Source organism: Plenodomus lingam, assembly GCF_022343315.1.
Source record: "Plenodomus lingam strain CAN1 chromosome Unknown contig_5, whole genome shotgun sequence".
NCBI lineage: Eukaryota > Fungi > Ascomycota > Dothideomycetes > Pleosporales > Leptosphaeriaceae > Plenodomus > Plenodomus lingam.
In genome coordinates, this window is record NW_027093957.1 from 1,838,086 (window position 1) to 1,860,410 (window position 22,325).

At 52.7% G+C, this 22,325-nt stretch overlaps 10 protein-coding genes across 10 annotated transcripts; 5 read left to right on the plus strand and 5 right to left on the minus strand.

Annotated features, from left to right (window-relative positions):
• Nucleotides 1-610: 610 nt before the first annotated feature.
• IAQ61_009241 (uncharacterized protein) lies at nucleotides 611-2,599 on the plus strand (the record flags this gene model as incomplete). The annotated part of the gene is made up of 6 exons (XM_003836870.2): nucleotides 611-781; nucleotides 856-1,168; nucleotides 1,214-1,261; nucleotides 1,327-1,546; nucleotides 1,593-1,923; nucleotides 1,976-2,599. 6 exons carry the CDS (start codon nucleotides 611-613, stop codon nucleotides 2,597-2,599), a joined length of 1,707 nt encoding a protein of 568 aa, XP_003836918.2.
• A 766-nt stretch (nucleotides 2,600-3,365) lies between these two features.
• Nucleotides 3,366-6,996, minus strand: IAQ61_009242 (uncharacterized protein; the record flags this gene model as incomplete). Its single annotated transcript, XM_066098313.1, has 2 exons — nucleotides 3,366-6,489; nucleotides 6,557-6,996. The coding sequence occupies 2 exons, from the start codon at nucleotides 6,994-6,996 to the stop codon at nucleotides 3,366-3,368; spliced, it is 3,564 nt and encodes a 1,187-aa protein (XP_065951952.1).
• A 577-nt stretch (nucleotides 6,997-7,573) lies between these two features.
• On the minus strand, nucleotides 7,574-7,882 carry IAQ61_009243 (uncharacterized protein; the record flags this gene model as incomplete). The annotated part of the gene is made up of 1 exon (XM_003836872.1): nucleotides 7,574-7,882. One exon carries the CDS (start codon nucleotides 7,880-7,882, stop codon nucleotides 7,574-7,576), a length of 309 nt encoding a protein of 102 aa, XP_003836920.1.
• Nucleotides 7,883-8,368: 486 nt separating this feature from the next.
• Nucleotides 8,369-9,206, plus strand: IAQ61_009244 (uncharacterized protein; the record flags this gene model as incomplete). The annotated part of the gene is made up of 4 exons (XM_003836873.2): nucleotides 8,369-8,407; nucleotides 8,463-8,586; nucleotides 8,659-8,813; nucleotides 9,162-9,206. 4 exons carry the CDS (start codon nucleotides 8,369-8,371, stop codon nucleotides 9,204-9,206), a joined length of 363 nt encoding a protein of 120 aa, XP_003836921.2.
• A 279-nt stretch (nucleotides 9,207-9,485) lies between these two features.
• On the minus strand, nucleotides 9,486-10,389 carry IAQ61_009245 (uncharacterized protein; the record flags this gene model as incomplete). Its single annotated transcript, XM_003836874.1, has 2 exons — nucleotides 9,486-9,849; nucleotides 9,914-10,389. The coding sequence occupies 2 exons, from the start codon at nucleotides 10,387-10,389 to the stop codon at nucleotides 9,486-9,488; spliced, it is 840 nt and encodes a 279-aa protein (XP_003836922.1).
• Nucleotides 10,390-11,890: 1,501 nt separating this feature from the next.
• On the minus strand, nucleotides 11,891-13,024 carry IAQ61_009246 (uncharacterized protein; the record flags this gene model as incomplete). Its single annotated transcript, XM_066098314.1, has 2 exons — nucleotides 11,891-12,682; nucleotides 12,881-13,024. 2 exons carry the CDS (start codon nucleotides 13,022-13,024, stop codon nucleotides 11,891-11,893), a joined length of 936 nt encoding a protein of 311 aa, XP_065951953.1.
• A 546-nt stretch (nucleotides 13,025-13,570) lies between these two features.
• On the plus strand, nucleotides 13,571-15,602 carry IAQ61_009247 (uncharacterized protein). The gene is made up of 3 exons (XM_003836878.2): nucleotides 13,571-14,289; nucleotides 14,374-14,815; nucleotides 14,901-15,602. Exons 1-3 carry the CDS (start codon nucleotides 13,944-13,946, stop codon nucleotides 15,103-15,105), a joined length of 993 nt encoding a protein of 330 aa, XP_003836926.1. The 5' UTR covers nucleotides 13,571-13,943; the 3' UTR covers nucleotides 15,106-15,602.
• Nucleotides 15,603-15,670: 68 nt separating this feature from the next.
• IAQ61_009248 (uncharacterized protein) lies at nucleotides 15,671-17,956 on the minus strand (the record flags this gene model as incomplete). The annotated part of the gene is made up of 1 exon (XM_003836879.1): nucleotides 15,671-17,956. One exon carries the CDS (start codon nucleotides 17,954-17,956, stop codon nucleotides 15,671-15,673), a length of 2,286 nt encoding a protein of 761 aa, XP_003836927.1.
• A 94-nt stretch (nucleotides 17,957-18,050) lies between these two features.
• On the plus strand, nucleotides 18,051-20,051 carry GOT2 (Aspartate aminotransferase, mitochondrial). The gene is made up of 4 exons (XM_066098315.1): nucleotides 18,051-18,489; nucleotides 18,629-18,689; nucleotides 18,740-19,743; nucleotides 19,800-20,051. Exons 1-4 carry the CDS (start codon nucleotides 18,379-18,381, stop codon nucleotides 19,899-19,901), a joined length of 1,278 nt encoding a protein of 425 aa, XP_065951954.1. The 5' UTR covers nucleotides 18,051-18,378; the 3' UTR covers nucleotides 19,902-20,051.
• Nucleotides 20,052-21,888: 1,837 nt separating this feature from the next.
• Nucleotides 21,889-22,195, plus strand: IAQ61_009250 (uncharacterized protein; the record flags this gene model as incomplete). Its single annotated transcript, XM_003836881.2, has 2 exons — nucleotides 21,889-21,908; nucleotides 21,982-22,195. The coding sequence occupies 2 exons, from the start codon at nucleotides 21,889-21,891 to the stop codon at nucleotides 22,193-22,195; spliced, it is 234 nt and encodes a 77-aa protein (XP_003836929.2).
• Between the last annotated feature and the right edge of the window lie 130 nt (nucleotides 22,196-22,325).

The window sequence follows — 22,325 nt, forward strand, 5'->3', positions numbered from 1 at the left end:
CTGCTCTCCTGTTCAAATCGAAGGATGTGTACTTTCGGGACTTGTACCCATGATCCTCGCATGCCATTGCCTCATAAGGCGCTTAGGCAGCCTTCAGATACATTTAATGCTACTAGTAGCTTATCATCGTCCAAGCCGGGTTCGATGGACGCATCTTACCTAGACCCCAGGCCGCTACTCCATTGGAATGATATGGTCCCGACAGTTTATAATCATCTTCACCAATCATAGCATGGACGATCGCCACGGAAGTAACATCCGGTCCCATTCACCATGCTCTCGGCGCACAGTACGGAGTCTTGCACAAAGCAAGCGATGGAGACGAAGCTGCTGTCAAGCAACCCCTTGACAAAACAATGTATGACCCGGAATCTTCATGCTAGCAATGATATCATATGCACCTTGAGTGTGACTGGTGGCGTTAGGTCCTTCGACATGGCCATGAGGATCCAGGTGAGCCAGGTGGACAGCAAAATTATGTTTCACAGCAGTCAATGCATCCGTTGCTATTTAATCAATGTCGGCCCCCAATCAGCCATTTCGTCTCCATCTCTCCACCTGAATAGGTACGACTCTTTTTCATTAGGGAAGAGCGTGAGGTGCATCTAAAATGCTATTGTCAAAAGTAAATTTCCACGTCCGGGCTTCACGGTCAATCCTTTCCCGTGTAGCTATACCTCAGCGTTTCCAATCCACGTACTCTCACCAGGAACGTTACTGGACAGCTATACCCACATGGAAGGACGTGACCCATGAGGAATTCATCTCCCATCGATGGCAGGTACGTCATGATATTTGACCATCTTCATCCGATATTCTCGCTGATATAACATTTTTCATGGCTAACAATCAAAGCTCAATAATACTGTCATGAACAATGCCAAATTGTACCGTTTCTTGTCCGACACACTCCCAGACGTCTTGGGAGCTACCCAAAATGAGCATCTTAAGCATATCAGGACAAAAGAAGACTTCATTAGAGATGCTATAAGTGCCCTCAAGCTGGCTCCAATGGCAATCCGTCTGACACCACACATCTTGTCTCGTGTTGACTGGAATAATCCCCTGGATGATCCGATTCGTCGACAATTCTTACCCCTCAAGAGCGGAATGATCCCTGACCATGAGCACATGAAACTGGACTCGCTGAACGAAGAGGCTGACAGTCGTACGTCGGTTCAATGTCCCCCCTAGTCTTGCTAACGATCTTCAGCTGTTCCTGGACTGGTCCATCGATACCCCGGTAGAGCTTTATTTCTGGGTAAGCCAAACCTTCTTTTGTTCAACTTCCCCTTTACTGCATCACTCTGTAACTGACAATAATAGCCACTTCCATTTGCCCAGTGTATTGCCGCTTTTGTACCCGATCCTACGCGGTTGGAGGGAACACAGATACAGTCGCAAAGAGAGCCCAGAAACCAAATCGCGCGCGGTGGGAAGTCATCTTCAAGTATATCGAGGATAATGATTCCCTACAAGACATTGTTCTTTCTGGAGGCGACATCTTCTATCTCGAGCCGCATCTTCTCAGGGAAATTGTAGAACGGTATGTATTTCGATCCTCAGTGAAAGTATGTGCTCATGTTGTTTAGTCTGTTGAGTATCCCGCATATTTTTCGCATCCGGCTCGCCACCAAAGGGCTATCGGTCGCACCTGGCCGCTTTCTTGATACTAACGACGGATGGATGGACACACTGATGGACATCTCTAATCAAGGTCGGAAATTAGGCAAGCAAGTGTGTCTTCACACGCACATCAACCATGCCAGTGAAATCACATGGGTCACGAGAATGGCTGCACGCAGACTCTTTGCGCATGGCGTCATTGTTCGCAATCAAACTGTACTTTTGAATGGCGTCAACAATAACCCTGATGCCATCAAAGAGCTCATAACGACTCTAGCCAATATCAACATTCAGCCCGTGAGACAAGCCTGCTATGTTTGAAATCCAAGCACTACTAACAGACACCCAGTATTATGTGTACCAATGCGACATGGTGCAGGGCATCGAGGACCTCCGGACCCCGCTCAGCGAAATTCTCAGGCTTGACAAGTTGATGCGCGGTACCCTGTCGGGCTTTATGATGCCAGCTTTCGTCATTGATCTGCCAGGTGGTGGTGGTAAGCGCCTTGTCTCTACATATGAGAGCTATAACGAAGAGACTGGATTGGCTGAATATCGAGCACCTGGATTGCCGGGGCAAAAAGGTGAAATGATCTACAGATATTACGACCCAAAGCCTGTGCATGAGTCAGAGCTTGCAGAATTCCGCGCACAACAAGAAAGTGCACTACATCGGGGAGAGACACTGGAGCAATTTGCCGCTGCAGCTTCACCTAAGGCAGTAGCAGGAACCGAACGCCTAAAGAAGCCATCAAAGCCAAGTCCAGTTCTGGAACCAGCTCCGGCCATAGAACATCAATCAGCTACCGAGTCCAAGTCAGCTTCGAAGCTCAAGTTGAACGATTCAGAGGCGAAGCCACGGTCTAAACCGATCCCCAGGTTTGAGAGGGCCCCACCGACATCTCCACTGCCAGGTCTTAGATACTTGCCAACCCCAGACACGGCTGAGCGGGCCATGGGAGCACGCTTCTAAACCCGTTTCCATGGCAATATTCTGATCGTATCTCTGTCATCTTCCCGGATTCTTTATTGTGAGGAACGACTCGCTCGCCAGATAGACGGACAATGTTTTCATAAACACGACGATACGACACCTTCCTCCAGGACGATGCTGCGACTTTAGAAAATCGGAGCCTAGGACAGGCAAATCATGGCGTTTACAGGAGCGATAATGATATTTCAAAAGTTTGTGGATTGGCTAATCGTGTTCTCTGGTATCGAGGTAGATTTTTGAGTGGGAAATTGGTCGAGGTTACATGTTGATATATTGATGTGTTTTTACATATGTGTACGAAAAGTCGATAAGCTATCAAGGCATTGCTAATTATAATAATACTATTAATAAAAAGTTCTATTATCGATTAGGTATGTTCCTTAGGCTGTCATAACTGTGGTGAATATCTGTAATTGCAGGACTATTCTTTCGTGATGTATGGGAAAATCCACTAATTGAATAATAATATGGTGTTGGAGATGAATCGAATCATGGAAAAGGGGAACAAAATGACGCACCAACAGAAAATGATGGAGACTATAAATGCCCTTTGATCACACCGAAAATCTTTCTTGTTTTCATGTCATCCAAGTCTACCCCACCAAGTTTACAATCCCTCAACGTCAACAACACTCCGTCTGCTACGCTCAAAAAAGAAAAGTCAGATTCACAGCAAACACTCACATATACGCCAAAAAAAGATACAGTCATAATAACGCGCAACCACGAGAAACATACCATCGCATCAAACCCCTATTTCCACCATAAACTGCTCCACGTCCTCACACCCCCCCTTTAGAACCCTCGTAACAAGCGCAATCGAACTTCCCACCTTCTTCCTCATCTCCTTGCACTCCCGCCGCAGCGCATTTTGCATCTGTACCCGACTCGGCCCCCTCATCTGCACATACGGCGTCGTGTTGCAGGGCTCGCGCAGCGCAGCCTGGTAGGTGGTGAGGAGGTTGCGGAGCGCCGTGCGATTGGCAGCGCAGGTGGAGGACACGGGGACTGGGGACGGGGCAGTGAGCGGGAAGAGGTCGATTTGGCGGGCGTGGAGGCGGGGTGGGGGCGAGGGGGTGGGGTGGGCGGAGGCGGAGAGTGAGGAGAAGAAGGCGCGGACTGAGGATTCGTCTTCGGGTGTGAGGTCGTTGATCAAAGGGGGGAGGGAATCCAGGTTGCTAACGGGGGTTGGGGGGGCCGTGGGTTGGGCTTGGGCGGCTACTTCGGAGAAGTAGTTTTGGATGTATTGCGAGTCCTCCGGGGTGAGGTCCTTGATGTCTTCGGGCATGGCCTCGAGCTTTCCAGGGTCTTCTGGGTCTTGTGGGTTGGGCCAGACCCCGGTCATGCCGGGGAGCATGACGGGTCCGGGGGCGAGGAGGTAGGGTAGGATGGCTACTAGGTCTTCATCTTCGGCCGAGAGGCTGGTGCTGGGGTTCGGAGTGGAAGGCTGCTCAGTGGGAGTGGGGATGAGGGATGGTAGTTCCTGCCGGGCGTCTAGTTGGCGAGGGAAGGGAAATACGCCATCGCGCCACAAGTCTTCCTCCTCCTTCGGTTGGGTAGAACGAGGTGGTGGATCAATCGATTCATCAGTGGGTCCGTGGTGGACGAGTTCGGGAAAAGCAAGTTTGAGAGCCTCACCCAGCGTCATGTTTTTGTCGTTGGTGTCATTGTAAGGCGCTGACGGTATCACTGTCTGAGACGGGGTCGGGATTGTAGTACCGAGCAGAGCATGACTCGTAGTATTGGAAGCCATAGAACTCGTCACGTTGTGTTGTCCTCCGTCATGGGGGCCAGGCGAGACTTCCTCACCAACAAAGTCTTCCATATCATCTGCTTGCACACTAGGTGTTTCACGATCGGAGGAGTTGGCTCCAGGGTTCTCCGTACTCCAGTCACTGACCGGTGTAGGCCCTACAACCGGTGGCAAGCGTCCACCACGATGCATCGATTCCTCCTCCAAAGATGACCAGTCCGTCACAGGCGTCGGGCCAACAACAGCGGGTATCCTCCCCGGGGAATCCTGAGCCATATCCGGGTATATAGCACCCCAGTCATACGGCTGTGCTGTACTCGGATCCTCCAACCCATCATACAACGAATCATGACTTACATTTGGGAACAGCGCTTCCGCATCCCCGGGCTCCCCCACACCATCTTCCTGACGTTTGGCAATCTTGGATGGTGGATTGTGTGGCTTCCGTCCGCTGTAGTCTTTCTCCTTATGATCATCGCTTTCTGGTGTTACACTAGCCATGGGGCCATCAAGGTAAAACTCCTCGCTGTTCTGTATAGTTGCGGGGATGATGCCTGGTATAATAAGTTGGCGTTTCGATACCGCTTGCATCAAAGAGCGTTTTAACCCATCCCAGACTCCTGCAGGACTCTTCACCTTCTTCTCAACAGACTGAAATACTGCAGAGACTTGGCTTTGCAAGCTACTCAGCTTTCCCATCAGCATCGCGCTGTGGGAAGCCTCCTCTGCTGAGCCTTGTATCAACATGCGCTTTTCCATCTTGGCAATGGTGCTATTATCCATGCTGACTGTCGCAAAGATGAATTCTCCTGGTGGAGGTGGAGCATCGAGATAGGTTGAAGCAAACTTGATAAGCGTGAAGAAAGTGTCACCGAGATTATGCAAGTTTGCGATGATGGCGAAAAATGCATCATCACTACGGCTGGTGGAAGCCTGAGGTGCAGATTTGGCGACAGCTTCTTGGTTCTCCTCCGTCGTTGCATCGGTGTCTGGTGCGGCTTCGCTCTTAGAGGCTGCTTCATTCTTCAACACTGCTTCGCTCTTGAATTCCTCTTCTTTCTTTGGTGACCAGGGCTCAACACTATCCTGGTTATAAGACTCCCAACGCTTCTGACGCGTTGTGCGCCGAAGACGTGCATTAGTGCCGTCATACAAGATGTTCTTGTTGATATTGCTGTAGTAGTCAATAGCACCGTTCGTAGAAGAAGTCTGATCCTCAAACTGTTTAGTAACTTCTGTCTGCTCCCGATTGTCGATCTCTGAAAAACTGGTGATTTTTCCGACGGATCCCTGGTTGACATTCGTGTAAGCTGATGCGGAGTGATTGTCTATGTCTTCAACATCTCTCCTTTGGTGTGACGGAGCTTTCCCGTACAGCTTCGCTAGATAGGCATCGAGCTCACGCTGCACATTAGCGTCAGGCTGCTGTCCCACCTCATTCAAATCAACCGGACTCAAGTTCGCCTTGACCTGTTCCTGCTGATTTGCCGGTTTCGAACCAGCGGTCGCTAGTTGAGCATCAGCTCCCCCTTGCTGCGCATTCCAGCTCGCCTGGCCCTGCGAGCGCCACTGTCCATCATCCCATGCGGAATCCTGGCTCGTCTGGCTGTCTCCATGCCACTGCCCATCATCACCATGCGATACACTGGTACTTTGATCAGACGAATCGCCACCCGTCCACGTCCAATCTTGGCCACCGCTTGTACTCAAACTTTCCTTCCAACCACCCGTCGAGCTGGTAGATGAGTAGGCAGCGCTATCTGCACTATTCAAGCCTGCACCTCTGCATGTACCGCGCTTGAAGCTAGGGGCTGCAGACTCGCTTTGGCCAGCACCGAAGGAGAGAGAACGGCCCGGATCGTCGAAAACGACAGTGACGGCCTCTCTGATATTGCAGCTGTTTACATTCTTGAGGTTCGCGACGAAGAGATCCGGGTAGCCGGCGAGAAGGGATTGAGCTGCGGCGTTGGCGTGAGAAACGTCTCGGCCCTTGAGCCTGGAACCACCACTGCTTCTGCTAGGTCGCCTTCCTCCGCCGCCGCTCGTCCTCTTTTTCGGTACGATGTCGACGACGGCACAGTTCATGTACATTTCTCTGTTGCCGATTTTGTTGAACCTTGCGTACGTTCTGATGTCAGCTGATGACGCCTCTGATGGGTGAAGGTGTTGTTCCTGTCACTTACCATGTCCAAGCAAATAGGCAAGTTGTCTCGCTTGTCTTTCCAAACTCCGGTGGGATTGTGAAGGAGTACTGTTTCTCCAATGGACAGCCTCCAATGATACTCTTGATGACTTTGAAGTTGATGCCACCGTCACAGCTCAAGCTGAGCTGGCAACTGCCTCCTTCGTGAGTGGCGGTGCCTTTGAGTGTCATATTATACGACTCTCCGGCTTCATATGTTGCAACTGATGTCCACGGCGTGTTCCACTGGTAGCCTTTGCATGCGAAGTCACTGCCATCCGCATGGAGAGGAGTGAGGATGTTGTAGTCCTTTGGCTCATCTTTGCGGTCGGCATTGGGATCTCGAAAAGGAGATGGGATGAGCATTTGCATATGGGCGGATGCGAGAGAGGACAGAAATGCCGTGGCCCCCAGGGCCCGAAGAAGAGTGTTTGGAGCCATGATTGGAATATTGCGGTGAGAAAAATCCGCCAGGGACTACTGTTCTCCTCGTGTATGTAGAATAGGTGCAAAAGGAGCTGGATAAACGACGCATCTTGACAGTATACTAAAGTATATGTGGTAGACAGTAAGGGATGGGTGCAGTGGCCGAGAAGAGAGTTTACGCGTCAAATTCCTGGCTTCGTTAGTCGCGTGTATGTGAGAATATTTTTAGCAGGTGGCAGGGCTCCAAGGTAAAAGAATGAGTGTTGGAGTCGGCGAGTACACGTGGAGGTTCAATGCGCTCAAGCGGTGTTCCCTTCTATCCCTATCATCCATTTCGTGTTGAGCACATTAGTTGGCAAGGCCCCCATAAGTCTGTTCAGATTATCCAATTGTGCTGAATGCTCTACCCTCCGACATCCAATCGATCGTAACTGGAATGAGTCGACCTGATAACGTCTCCACATTCCATCTCTCTCAACGTGTCGCCCATGAAAAAAGCTTCGCAAAGCTTAACCCCAAAAACGCCTTTGGAATGCAAGCACGCGTCTAATCGCGTCACTCCCACCACCACTGTTCTTCACATGGACCCATCCTAATCTTTGCCAACTCCATCCACCGTCTTACTTTGCTTGGCCGTCTTCTTGCCCCCTCTAAAGTCATTTGCATTCGCTTCTGCACTAGTCTCCAAGCCCAATTCCTCTGCCTCCTTTGCCATTGCTGCCTTTTGTCTATTTGCTGCGCCTTTGAGAAGGTATGGGCGGATCAGCATGTAGCCGCCTACGATGGCGATGATGCGGACCCAGCGCTGGATCGTCATGTCTTCGAAGGATTTGATTGAATTGTTAACGAGGCGATCTTTCCAGATGCCGACGTTTTCGAGGATGAAATCTAGGGTGTCCATGATGAGGGTCTATCGAATTTTCTAGACTAGGTCGTAGACAAGTGGTAGGGATGCGAGTGCAACGGGGGTGCGATCTGAGTATGTGGAGACGTTGTTTGTGCCAATGGCCCACAAGTCCTTGGGGTTGGGAGGAAGTTCGGCGCGAAGGTTGGTAAACGAGTTGATTCTTTGCGTGATGCGAATCTGTCGATGGGGTTAAGGGGTTGAAAAGTGGATTGTTGAAGAAGGAAATGCAGATCGAAAATAAAATGGCTCAAAGGAATTGATGAACCATCGCAAGCACCGCGGCAGAATCAAAGGCGGTAACATGTTCCCCGACCATGACCGAGGCTCCGCGATTGGTCGACGCGTCGCGTCTTCCTCACTACCACGGTTGCGAGATTAGATGATGTACAGAGCGCGTGAATAAGCAGGCTCGATAATTTATTCACCATAAGCCGACGCAATATCCATTTACCTACGATCCCCCGCAAAGCCATCTCCACAATGTCCACCACTGACGACGCCGCTGCCGAGCGCGAAGAGGTATATCACACACATCTCCCAAAAGAACCCTACCTGACCAGAAACAACCCTCCAGCGTCTCAAATCCGCCCTCTGGTACTCCATCGGCCAATTCGTCGACGAAGAATGTCTGACATGCGACCTAAACGCAACCCCACAATTCATCGGCGCCCTCACAGAACTCGTGTACACTCAAATCGGTACGTCAAGGATTTCAACACCCATGTCTTTCTACATCGCCAATCTGAACCTAACCTCTTCCCCCCAAACAGCAAACACATCCCACGACCTAGAACTCTTCTCTGCCCATGCCGGCCGTAGCGTCATCACGCCCGCTGACGTGATGCTGCTCGCGCGACGAAACGAGAAATTGGAGGAGTATATGCAGATGGAATTGAGTGCGATACGGGCTGCTGAGGGGAGGAGGGTGGGCGGGGAACCTGTTGTTACTGCTACTGCTGGTGGTGGTGGCGGGGCGAAGAAAAGGGGGCGGCCGAGTGGTACTGGTGGGGGGAGGGGAAGGGGAAAAGGCAAGATTTAGATGGGTAAGGGGGCGTGGTGATGTGGGACTACTCAGGCGTCGTCTTGGGGTGTCTGAGAGCTCTGCTTTTCCTTTGGCCTTGTTGGGTTTTTCTTCTCGTAGAAATGATACCCATAAGTTATGCGTGTGTTGGACTTTTGCAAGGTCTGATTGATGAAAGAAGGCCAGGGAGTCTCCTGTGTTAGATATCAAATGTACAATAATTCATACCCATCATATAGTTCAACTGTACAGCCACAAGACACAGAAGCGCACATTGAAAGTAAAAAGGTTGCGTAATTGTGGGGTAAATTCATAAATTATATTAAATTACATTATGGTAGTTTGCACGTCGAATCGACTGTGGATAACAAAAAGAACGAAAGACACGTCGCTGAGTTACTTCCATTCCACCCATTCTGGTATCATGCGTAAAATCGTAAAATCGATACATCCATCTCACCACGTCATGTCCATGACTCATGGTGACTTTCATTCAAATTCCAACCAGCACGAGTTGTGCCATGAACCGACAATCTCCTGGTCTTCTGTTCAACGATCCGCTCACATGGGCAATACTTAGTAATTAGTGGCAGGGCTCTGGTAAGTGCCTGCAGGTGCAGTGTGGTAACCGCCCGTAACAGGCTTGTTGTGCTCGTACTTGGAACCAGGGGCCGTAACAGTCGAGCCAGTGTACGCGGTATCGTGGCTAGCACGGTAGTCGTGTGCCGCGACTGGGGGAGCAAGACCGCCGCCCGAGACAGGGACGGTGCCTACTTCAGGGTCGACTGGGCCGGTGGTCTTTGCGCGACGGTTACGTTGCCAGAACTTGACGCCGGAGCCCTTGGTGTAGTTGTTGGAAGGACCTGGGCCAAATGCCTTTTCCTTCTTGTGGTTGCGGCGCAGACAGAATTGCAGGAGCGCGGAGATGAGGAAGAGGAGGCTGGTTGGTTTGTTAGTTGGGAATTGGTGAACATGTGTTGATTTGATTGTGGGGTAAGACTTACGCTCCACCAATGGATACGGCGAAACAAGCTGTATTTAGGCGGCAGGTCGTTCCAAGGCTGGCAGCGTAGGTAATCTGATTTCCCTGGCCGTTGCTGCCAAAACCCTCCCTAGAGTTGGAGTCGCCGTCGCCAAGAGGCGTCCTGACGAATCCGGAGCAGCTGTGAGCACCGTCACGTGTCATGACAGCGATGGCAACCATGGCTCCGCAGCACAAGATGTTGAAGAGCATGCCAAGAAGAGCGAAAATGGTTTTGCCGCCGAGGAAGCATGTCAATAGGACGGCGAAGATGGTGTAGAGAACGACGCCGCCAGCCAGACCGGTGACGGCCTTTTGCCAAGTATCGATGGAGACATTGCGGTCAGCCTGTACGGACAAAAAGTACGAGTAGATGCCGAGGACGATGGCAGCGCAAGCGAATTCAATGGCGTAGAGGGCTGTCGAGCCCAATTTGAGGGCGGCACTACCAAAACCCATGTTTGTGTGTGTTGCAAAGAGGGCGTGATGAGGGAGGAGACAATGAAGTGGAAGGTGGTGGTAGTGGTGTGATCAGGGTTTTGTATGCTACTCTGGTCCTTGTCTCCACTACTGTGGGTGTGTGGTAGGTATGTGGTGTTGTGTAGGATGAAGAGAAAGAGATGGAGGATTTAATCGTACCCTCGGACAGGGCGCATGCGGGGATATATGTGCCCTCTTTCGCTGCTCGCGGCCACCTGGGCACACACACCCACACACACACACACACAGCCTTGTCCGACGCAAGCATGGCTAATACTGGCTTTCCTGTCCCTGGCCTTGTTTGTGGTGGAGCTCAGGCAGGGTCGATCACCACCACCACCACCACCACCACGACGTCATAACTGTGTAGACAGCAGCCTAGCCCAACTAGTACTAGCCACCTATCTCCATGTCCACATGCCAACTAGCTCGCCCGGCCCTTTGTTGACCTCAAGCTTGCCGACCCAACCCGCCTTTGAACGCCCATCATCGCCAATCCTGTTTGGCCACGAGCGGCCCAAGAACTCAGAAAATAAAGTAAAAAAAAAAAAGTCCGGCGCGCAGGGTGATTGATGATTCGATGGCGAGGTGAGGCTTGAGGTCATCTTTGCTTCCCGTCGTGGTTGGCGCTAATTCTTCTGCCTCTCAAGCCACACCCCGAAGAGATGGGGGAAGACGTCGTTGCGACGTCGATGACTTGTGGGCGTCGACGGGGTCTGGGACGAGCCACCAGGGCTGACAGGGACAGGGCGCATGCGACGCGGGATGCCCTTGCATGTGCTCTAGACCACGAATCGAATCGACGCGTTCTGAGATCGGGCGTAAGCTTACAGTTGTGCCCCTTCTTGGGCTTATGTGGTCGTGTGGCTCGGTGGCTGCACGACCTGAAGATGGGTGGTTGTGCCAGCATGTGAAGTCTAGTCTGGGGGTGTGTACTGTACTGTACAGTAAGTATGTATGTGTGGCCTTGGAAGGTGGCCAAAGTCACGGCCATCATCATACTCTAACACAGTCGAACATCCATACGGTTGCATCTCATCATGGGACACCGCTTCCCTGGCTGTCGTCACCGCCCATCATCTCGGTCTTTTCCTCGGAGCCGTCTCCGTAGTCTAGACCCTAAGCCTTGTATTTCCCCCGGATTGATCTTGGCCTTGCCGTCGTTGGAACAGAAAGCTGCGAATACGAAGCTCAACATCTGCCTACAGACTGTAGACATGGTACCTAGATCTATGGCGTCACGCACCCCGATGATCTTCGGGCGCGTGGCGAGGTGACGAAACTACTGTTCGGTGGATTTGAGCAGGCACCGGTATTTGTACTCACTGTAGTAGGGGTAGGTAGTTGGCTAGCTCACAATCGGATAGGAAAACGATGATCCCTGACTCCAAACTATGTACACTACAACTGCAGTTCTCACATCACAATAGTCGCGCTGAATCGAACATGTCGTCGTATTCTCAACACCTCTACTCTCTCATCATCCAGCCATCCCCCTCCCCTCCTCCAAACTCCGCACCTCTCCTTCCACCCTCTCAATCTCTCCCTCAACCCACACCTTCCGCCTTGCCAAATCCCTCATCCCCTTCTCCCCAGCCTTCGCATACAACTCCAAACCCCTCCTCGCCAACTGCTCTCGATCTCTCAAACTGCGTTCCCCACTACCCTGCACCTTCTTGAACTCCTTGAGCGCCGCTACAAACTCGGCAGGCGGCGGATGCGCCAGCATGTGGGATTTTGCCTCGAGGCCGAGGAGCGTGGCACGGCTGTGGAGGAGTTCGGCAGATGTGCGTGTGTGGCGAGCGAGGGCCCCGTGTTGTGTTTGTTCAAGGATGCGAATACTGGCGCTGAGGAGGGAGAGGTGCGTGGAGAGCAGTTTGGAGGCGGTGTCGGTGAGTTCTTGACGGGCGAGGTGGATGGATAAAGGGAGGGAGCGTGTTGCGGTGTCTTGTAGACATGTTGCTGTGTTGTTCAGTTCGTCCAATGCCGGAGGGTTGGCGGGATTGGCAATGGTACAGAGATAATTTGTTGAGACGGCAAGCTGGGTGGATAGAGCGTCAGAAATGGTGGCGATGTTGGAGAGGAAGAAGGCCGTGTCGTCTGCGAGCATCTCACGGTCCGAGTCTGGCAATTGGCCAGAGAGTTGGGCTAATACTGTTTCGACGGCAGAGTGAAATTCTGGTGGGAGATTGGTGTTGTGTGATGGTAAGGTGGATAATGAAGCTAGCAGAATTTGGGACGAGAGGAAGTTTGTGCGGGCTGCTGTAAGGCTCTGTGACTATGGTCAGTCATGAGATGTTTTCTTGTTTGTTCCTCAAGTCAACTGGAAACAAAAGTAGGTGGACGAGAGCCTTGGCATTGGCAAGCAAGTGAAACCAACACGATGCGATAACTCGAATGGATCTCTAGAGCCATAAAAGCAATGAGTACGGTAATTTCAATCAGCAGTGCGAAAAGGAACAAAACTTGCCCGCCTAATCTCATCATGTACTCTTTGCTTCCTCGTGTCGCGTGTTGATCCATCTGGGTTCAATTTCCGAGTGCATAGGTCGTTGTACAGAACTTCAAAGTTTGGATTCCGTTGTAGAACGGTAGGATCCAATGGTGGCAGCATCGTGACCCTTGTAATGGTAATTTGGTAGCCAAGTGTCGGTGTGTTTAACGTAGCAGTGGTAGGGTAGGTAAGATAGGGTGGGGAAGGTGGAGGATCAAAGGATCGCGCTACGTTCAAAAACGACGCTAGTAGAATACCGAATCAAACGGCGAGAGAGCAATACCGGTACAACGCGTAATATATTCCACGTATCCTAAATTGGCCAATGCCGATACAGCCACCACCTGGGTACGTACCTGTGCATGTCCTTGGTACTCGATATCAAAGCGAATAGCTCGAACGAGTACATTAAAACCAGCAATGCCAGATGTTCAGGACGAAGATCGCAACGTCTTGGGCAGAAACCCAGTACCTGCTCAGACTTTGCCGACGACGCAGAGCTGTGTGTGTGTGTACTGAATACCGTGCATGTACATGCGCGGGAGCGAATCCGTATCAAACGGCGACTGGGTACTCATATCTACTCTACAGACCTAGTACTCTATGTACCATGGTACTTACTCAAGGTAAGGGTCCTTTTTTTGTGACAGGGGGTCGTCGGGACATTGGAGGCCAACACGTTTCCCCCCATGGCCGCCCGCTCTCTCTATGACCACAGTTTCTGTCCCTTTTCCGAGCCCATCTCGCCTTGCAGTAGACGAAAACTGCGCGCTGCCCACTTTGCCCGACGACCAATCGTTACTCCGTCCACCCAACGTCTTCGCGACCGTGAATAGCAGCATGATTCCGTAGCCATTCCTTTGCGCCCCCTTCACAACTCCGCCCAACCTGTGCCCACTGGCTTGCCCACCATCCCTCGTTTGGCCTCAGCCACCAGCGACCGCACCTGGCTTTTGCTAGGTACCACCTTGACACAAGCACCACACACAAAGCACACGCACACGCACACGCACACGCACACACATCCTTTCACGGCACCATGCACTTCGCCATGCCTCCACGGAAAACTTCGCGGCCGCCGCCCTATGCATCGAGAGGCCACAGCTCGATGATACCGCCTGCGCTGAAGAAGCTGTTGCGACGAGATAAGATGCGAGTGGTAGCACTGGGCATATTGAGCTTCATGGGCACACTATGGCTGCTTGGCATAATAGGTGGTGGTGGCCAACCATCAAAGGGTTCCCGGTGGGAGGCAGTCAACATTCCCAAGGTCGCCATTGGCAGTGGGCCACCCGTGGTCATAGTGACTGTCTTGGACCCCAAGGCGGATCCAACATGGTCGCAGAAGATCAAGAAGAACCGCGACGACTACGCTAAGCGCCACGGTACGTCTAACCCTCCTGCCCTCTTGCCATGGAGCCATGCATGGCGAACTGGACGAGCAGAAACACTAATGGGAGACAATACAGGCTATCTAACCTTCTTCCCCTCCCCCGACACATATCCCCTTTCTGGTGCTCCTTCCTCTTGGGCGCGCGTTCCCGCCATTCGTCACGCAATGACGGTCCACTCCGGCTCCACGTACTTCTGGTATCTTGATGCCACCGCGCTCATCATGAACCCCTCGCTACCCCTCGAAGCACACCTCCTGAACCCTGCGCGTCTCGAGAAAGTCATGATTACCAACGCACCTGTCGTCCCACCCGATAGTGTCATCAAGACCTTTGCAAACCTCAAAGGCGACCGGATCGACTTTGTCGTCACACAGGACAAAGATGGTCTTGCCCCCAGCAGTTTTGTCGTACGAAACGGAGAATGGGCAAAATACTTTTTAGACGTCTGGTTTGATCCCATTTACCGCAGTTATAATTTTCAAAAAGCCGAAACGCATGCTCTGGAGCACATCGTGCAGTACGTTCTCCCCCCCCCCCACTATCTTGTACAATGGAATCGGGCTAGCCAGGCGGCGCAGCATATACTAATCTATCAAATACAGATGGCATGGCACTATCCTGGCCAAACTCGCAATGGTGCCTCAGAACCTCCTCAACGCCTATGTCTCTGGCCCCGCATCCGAAAGCTACGGGCAGTTCAGGGACGGCGATCTCGTCGCCGTGTTCCCCGGCTGCGACAAGGATGGTCGGGATTGTGCAAAGGAAATGCAACCCTTCCTCGACAAGTTTGAACGTCCCAAAGCGTGATGACACAATGGAAAGAAAGAGGATCGTCCCAAGTAGGGCCCAGATCAAGGCGTGGACCTGGCGAATCGGGAAGACATACTAGGCCATGGAAATAACAATGGTGCATGCATGGAAAAGAGCAGGACACAGGACGCAGTGTTGGTAAATATCCCGTGTGGACAACTGGTGGGCGGACGTCTGCAAGGAGACTGGTGGGGCGCATAAGGAATTTGGGCATCCAGCATTGATTGCAAGCATGTGCATGGATCTTCTCGTCTTTTTATTTGTCATGCGCAACGTATATGTTGGGGAATATACAAAACACATTTGTGCTTTGTGGAAGATCTTTTTCTGGGACGACAGGCTTTATCCATGATGATGGAGGTAGGGAGGGGAGTATAGCGGTGACTATGGATGGCATTTGTGAAATCTCTTTTGAAGTTTCATCTAGTTATACTGATCTTTCCATGTATATTCTTATTTTGATAACAATTATCATACAACTCTGCCCCCGTCATCACTACCACCTCCCCCTCCCTCGGCCACATCAGCGAACCACACCACACCACCAGAAACATGGTCATAATCATCGTTCTTTTGGCGCCCTTTGGTTCTTTACACTAACCATGCTCCTCCTCGGCCGCATCTTGCGATCCCTCGCCGCAATCTGTTTCGGTCCACTGACCAAGCTCGCACACATGGGCCTCCTCTGCCCCACATACTTGCCCAACGGACTAAACACCTCGACCGCAGGAACCAACTCGTCGTCATCATGAAGCCCAAGCCCAAGCCCACCGGCACCCTCCTCGGCATCCTCATCCTCCTCCTTGAACTCCTCTGCCAAAACCTCTTCGGGATCCCTGCCCTGCTCCTCCGCCCGCCTGAGGGCCGCAAACTTGCGCTCCTTGTACGTTTCCAAGGCGCGCAACTCTCGCTGCCGTTCAATCTGCGCGTGGTTCGGATCCTTCTTGTGCATACCTGCTGGTTTCCAGCCATGGGGGCGGCGCATCTGGGCGCTAACCTCGACCCAGCCAACGCCCTCGATGAGGATATCTGTGCTCCAAATGCAAAACGGGAGGTTCTCGGGTTTCATTTTGCCGGCGACGCTGGAGGTCAGGGGGCCGGCGAGTTTCTTGGTGGCGTCCCAGCGAAGGGGGAAAATGCCTGCGCTACGCATCTTGGGGCCGACGGAGGGGGCGAGGAGGGACTCGAGATGGCGGTCTGAGGTTTGGGTTTGGTAGGCGATTGCTTTGTCGGTGCGGGTGATGTGGGGGTGGAGGGGGACGAAAGGGTGGACGAGGAAGACGAGGTCTGGGGTTGTGGGCGTGATGCGGATTAGGCCGCCTCCGAGAATGAGGCTCTGTCCGGGCTTGAGGGTGTAGCGGTCTGAGTTAATGCGCGAGGTCATCACAAGGGAGGAGTGCGAGGTGGGGTCGACAAATGTCTCGAGACCGGGGTTTGTGCGGGCGAGGCCGGGCAGGTCGATGAGCTCGCCGCGGTTGCGTCCGAAGGGGATGCGGATGGGCGATGCAGTTGTGCCGGGGAGGGAGGAGGCAATGGGGAAGATCGGGTAAGGCGTGTAGGGTTGGGGTGGGGGAAGGAGGGAATCCGGATCTTCCCAGTCTTCTTCCTCTTCATCACGCTGTTCATCTTCGGCAGGGGTTTGGTGCACATGTTCCACAGGCTTGTTCTTGAGACGCTCCATCTCTGCATCTTCCTCGGCGAGTTGTTGTTGCACTTTTGACAGTTCTTCTAGGGAATTGGTAGCCGCGAGCATGGCTTCGCGCTCCGCAGCAGTACGAATCTTGGGTATATTCTGATAGTCGGCGCCTCGTCCCTTTGGGAAAACAGCTTCGAAGAGGTTGGATTTCCCGACATTGACTTTGCCCACCATCCAGCCTGCGCCACCACGCTCCCAAATGTCTTCTTTGACTTGCTTGGTCCACCAGCCCCTTTTCGCACTCACAAGTCTGACATTGCCTAGGCGGGCGTTTTGGTTCTGTCTACCGAGTGCATCACGGAGCACTTCGCGGACGTAGGGCATAAGGGCGTCGACTTGCTCTTTCTTGGGGGCGAGAAGATCGGCACGCGTGATGATGAAGCTGACTTCTGCTATGCGGTCGTTGGCCACCCAGCCTTTGTGTTTTGCTCGTCTGTTCTGGGTTCGCAGCTTGGGAATGCGAAGCGAGGATTGGAGGTTGTGGACGATGGAGAGGGGAAAGTCGGCAGCATCAACGACATGGTAGATATGGTTGCGTCGGTGGGGGGACTCGGCGATAGTCTGTTGAATGGCTTCGACGGAGGGGTGGTGGATTGCCGTCCCCACGTGATGGTGGAGAAGGTTGTGACAGCGATCACAGACTGGAATCGGGAGAGATTGATCTTCGTGCGAGATGTTGTTGCCATCACCGTCTTTCGCTATCCTCAGCTCACCCAACAGCTCTGGACTGATGTTGGCGAGTGCCTTTTTATACACGTCCTCTTCCTCTGAAGCGTCTGCTGCCCTTTCCACAGGTCGGTTGACATATTCCCGCAGGGACCTTCTCTCTGTGTTGTAAAATCCAGCCTCGCTCTGCTTAGTAGTCTGTGCTGGTGCGCCACATCCTGGACAAGCTCGAGGGAGCAGTCTTGGGGCAGTAGGGCGTGGATGACTCTCGACTACGTCTGGGGTGGAAAGAGTGGCTCGCTGCTGCAGTGTTCGTGCGAATGTCGACAAGGGTCTGGATGGCCGAGTCGGCTCTGTATGGTGACGCCTGGTGGCTATCGGGGTCCTGAGCAGGGTTGGGCAGAGGAAGACTGGGATTGAGACGATGGAGGAGGCTTCTTGGTTCAGTAGCGTCCTGGCCTGACGAAGAGCTGAATGTGGTCGCATTTCGAGTGAAGTGTCGCATCACAAGTCCATGGAGTCCATGACATTCATTTCGTCTATCGCTTCCAAGCTTCATTCACCCCACTCTCACTCACTTGACGCCAACTAGACGCGACGCGCTTGTGATTTTTGGCTATGAAAATTGTCCTTAGTGTCGGAGTTAAGCAGGCAACCCGTGGAAATAAGCTTTGGCCAATGAGAGCGAACTGTCCGCCCTCTCCCGCGCAACCGTCGAGGGCAATTGCGTTTCTGGGGTACAAACCTACCTAAAGGCTAGGAGTAGCCAGTCACCCGCAGCTCAGACCACCACCACCACCGACTGATTCTCGTGAGCTTCCCCCCTACGTTGAGTCTTTCCTCCTTTCCTTCACCTCCTCCGCATCCCTCAATTGGCCCTCCTCATCCCCACGCCATCACCCACAATCATGCTCGCTTCCTCAAGAACAGCGCTGCGTCAAGCTGCGGCCAAACAGCTCTCCGCTAGAAGCTCCGTCCGCGCCGTCTCGGTCTGGTCGCAGGTGCCTCAGGGTCCTCCAGTAAGTTGACCGAAAAATCATCCTCATGTCAATGGAACCCTGGAAATACTGATTGTGTCTAGGATGTGAGTATGAAACTGTGGCAGAACAACGGCCATCAACAACAACAACAACAACAACCCACTCACCGCCACCTCAGGCCATTTTAGGTATCACGGAAGCTTTCAAGGCCGACAGCAACCCAAAGAAGATCAATTTGGGTCAGTATATCCTGCTACCGTCATTGAACAGCCGCAATTGACCAGCTCAGGTGTCGGTGCTTACCGCGATGACAAGGGCAAGCCCTATGTCTTGCCCTCCGTAAGGGAGGCCGAGAAGAAGATTGTCGAGTCATCCCTGGATAAGGAGTATGCCGGCATCACTGGTGTTCCCAAATTCACCGAGGCGGCTCTCAAGCTTGCCTACGGATCCGACTCGACTCCCCTCACCGAGAACCGTGTCGCCGTCACGCAGACCATCTCCGGTACCGGTGCGCTTCGCATTGGTGGCGCCTTCCTCGAGCGTCACTACCCTCACGCGAAGACCATCTACATTCCCACCCCATCATGGGCAAACCACGCTGCCGTCTTCAAGGACTCTGGTCTCAAGGTCGAGAAGTATCGCTACTACAACAAGGACACAATCGGTCTCGACTTCGATGGAATGGTCGCAGACATTAAGAAGATGCCCAAGAACAGCATCATCTTGCTCCACGCATGCGCCCACAACCCCACAGGTGTTGACCCTACGGAGCAGCAATGGCTCAAGATTGCTGAGGCTGTCAAGGAGGGCGGCCACTTCCCCTTCTTCGACATGGCTTACCAAGGCTTTGCCAGCGGTGACACCGACAAGGATGCTTTCGCGCTCCGTCACTTCATCAAGCAGGGTCTCCGCCCCGTGCTTGCCCAGAGTTTCGCAAAGAACATGGGTCTATATGGCGAGCGCGTTGGTGCTTTCTCCATTGTCTGCGAGTCTGCCGATGAGAAGAAGCGCGTCGACTCTCAGATCAAGATCCTCGTCCGCCCGCTATACTCCAACCCTCCAGTGCACGGTGCTCGCATCGCCTCCGAGATCCTCAACAACGCCTCTCTCAACAAGCAATGGCTGGGCGAGGTCAAGGACATGGCTGACCGCATCATCACCATGCGTGCTCTTCTCAAGGAGAACCTCGAGAAGTTGGGAAGCAAGCAGGACTGGAGCCACATCACATCGCAGATTGGCATGTTCGCGTACACCGGTCTGACCGCTGAACAGATGGACAAGCTGGCCAAGGAGGTGAGTTTGTCAAACGAGAATAGGAAAACGAGGTAGACATACTAACTAGCACACAGCACTCGGTCTATGCCACCAAGGATGGACGTATTTCTGTTGCTGGTATTACAAGCGAGAACGTTGGTCGTCTTGCCGAGGCCATCTACAAGGTCAAGGGCTAAACTTTTCGCATGAAGGACAGATGACTCGCATACGATTACAGCATGACTCGGTAGTAGACTGTACTATACCTACACACACAAACTAAAAGTGACAGCTAAATGCACGTTTTCCAAACAGGCGTACCAATCTTGCAGCTATACCTGATCGTCCACACATGAATCCTTCTCCACACAATGCGAGATCGGGCCCGTTGCCGCTATACGATACAAGTAGCGTTTACTAATTCCCTTCACCAAGATTTACTCATCGCTTGCGTTGCTACCCACTGCGTTCCCCCACATGACAAATTCTGGTAGGCTGGTTGCCAGTTTTCTTTACTGTGTGGTCGAGCGCATCATTGCCGTATGCGGTATGATTTCTACCTGATTGTGTGCGACAGGGTGACAAGGGCCAAGCATGTGCATTGGTAGGATCTGTGGGCAGACACGGGATCAGTACGAGAGCGTCCCACATTTATGACTTTGAAACTCAGCACCTACTACTCTAGAGTAGAGTAAGAGTGCTACTATACGCAGTGGAAGTGGGTTGTAGAGTAGTCTTTGACCTGCTGTGAGAGTGTCATGCATGGATTTTGCCCAAATTGACTGATGGTGCTGATCCAGGATGCAAGGCAACGTCGATTCGGAATGTTGCGTCCACATGGGGTCATCACGTGGTGAATTTCGATCACCCACATCCCTTACCGGTACACACACCCCCACCAACGGTAAGAAAGCAGAAGGCGAAAGCGAAAGAAGGTCGCCAAAGACTTCCCAGCCTGTATAGTAGCTATTGTGCAAGACACACACACACACACACACACACACACACACACACAGTAGATATCCCTCCGCCTCCGCTCCGTCAAGCCGACAATGGCATATGACTGCAAAAGCAAAGATTGGAAGGGGTCAGGCCTGCCGATCCGCTTGTCAACTAGGTAATGGCAACGCAGTATCGAGGCAGGGGTTCATGCGCACTATGTACGCTCCCGCACCGAGGATAGCCATTCATCGTCCATGTGCATGCAGCTCGGAGGGGTCCGGATAGCCACTGCACCGTGATAGCATTGTGCAGGGTTTTTCTGTTTTGCATAGGTGGTGGAGGGAAGGGAGAAGGGGAGGGGTAGAGAGTAGAGGACCTGTTTGAATGCATTTGGGAGCCATGGCCATTGGGTGGTTGGTCAGCCTGTGTGGTGATGATCATGACGGCGACAGGTATATTGTAGGGTAGTCGATATGAAGATTGTAGAGAGTCAGTGTGCGACTACAGGTGCAGTATATACGGATGGCTTCGACAGTACGGTACGGTAGGTACTACGGTAGGTCTAGGCATGCACCCAGGTAGGTATGGAGCTCGCATATAGGACGGGGATCCGACTCGGCGGTTTTGTAGGTTAGGGCCAAGTAAGTACGGTATGTACAGTAGAGTACGGTAGTAATAGTAATCAGCCCTTCACGCTGGGAACACAACGTGTCTGTCAGGGTTGGTGGGCGAAATGTGGCATATAGGTAGGTACTAGGTAGAGTAGAGTAGTGGCCTAGTAGTACCCGTGCAGTGCAGTGCAGTGCACAGTAGGCACCCGGAATGGACTGTGCAAGTACCTCTACCTTGGAGGACTACCAGTACCACAGTACCAGAATATAGTTAGCTACAAACAAGTACACCGCCGTTGCATACCTAGATGACATCGACATGTGCTCCTCTTCGGTGGAAAAAAGCCGGCTAGGCAGCTTTGGGCGATGGGAAGCAAAGCAGCAGATGCAGGGTTCAAGCCATGCAGCACCCTTGCTGGTGACGTCGGTGGAAGAGTGACGTCGCTCGTCTGCTCGTCTGACGAAAATTGCAAATCCGCGATTTTCTGTTTAAATGCGGACGTCGACCATTCCCCCCTCTGCTCTGACGCCTTTGAACAGCGGGAACTGGCCTTTTCGAACGCTTCCAGGCCTTCTTGGCATCCACCCAGAGGCCCCTCGTTCTCTCTCTCCCTCTTCTCTTCCACCTGTCATGCCTGCTTGCAACACCGGGTAGGTAATATGGCAACAAAGCCATGCAGATTCCCATGCAGATTCTCTGTTGAGCGCGTCACCAACTAAATAGGCCCCCATCCGAGCCGCAGAGGGACACACAATCATGGCGCGGCGGCCAACTGTCAGGCCAGGAGCCAGTTCTCCACAGGTGCTGGGCGCCGGCGCTGGCGCATGTGCACTCTCTTTCTGTGGATGTGGATGGTACATTTGCCTACTTTTGGCCGAAATACCGACAAGCGGAGCAGCTGGGGGTGGGGCAGGCTCGTGGGCACTGTCACCACTGACCAGCCCCGAGGCCGTGGGAGGACGCGGTTGACAACTGTTGTTCTGCCAGAAGTCGATCAACGGCGAGCGAGTCTGCCGATTGACGTCGACGTCTCCACCCGCCCTAGAGTATAGCGAGCGTTGCTGCTA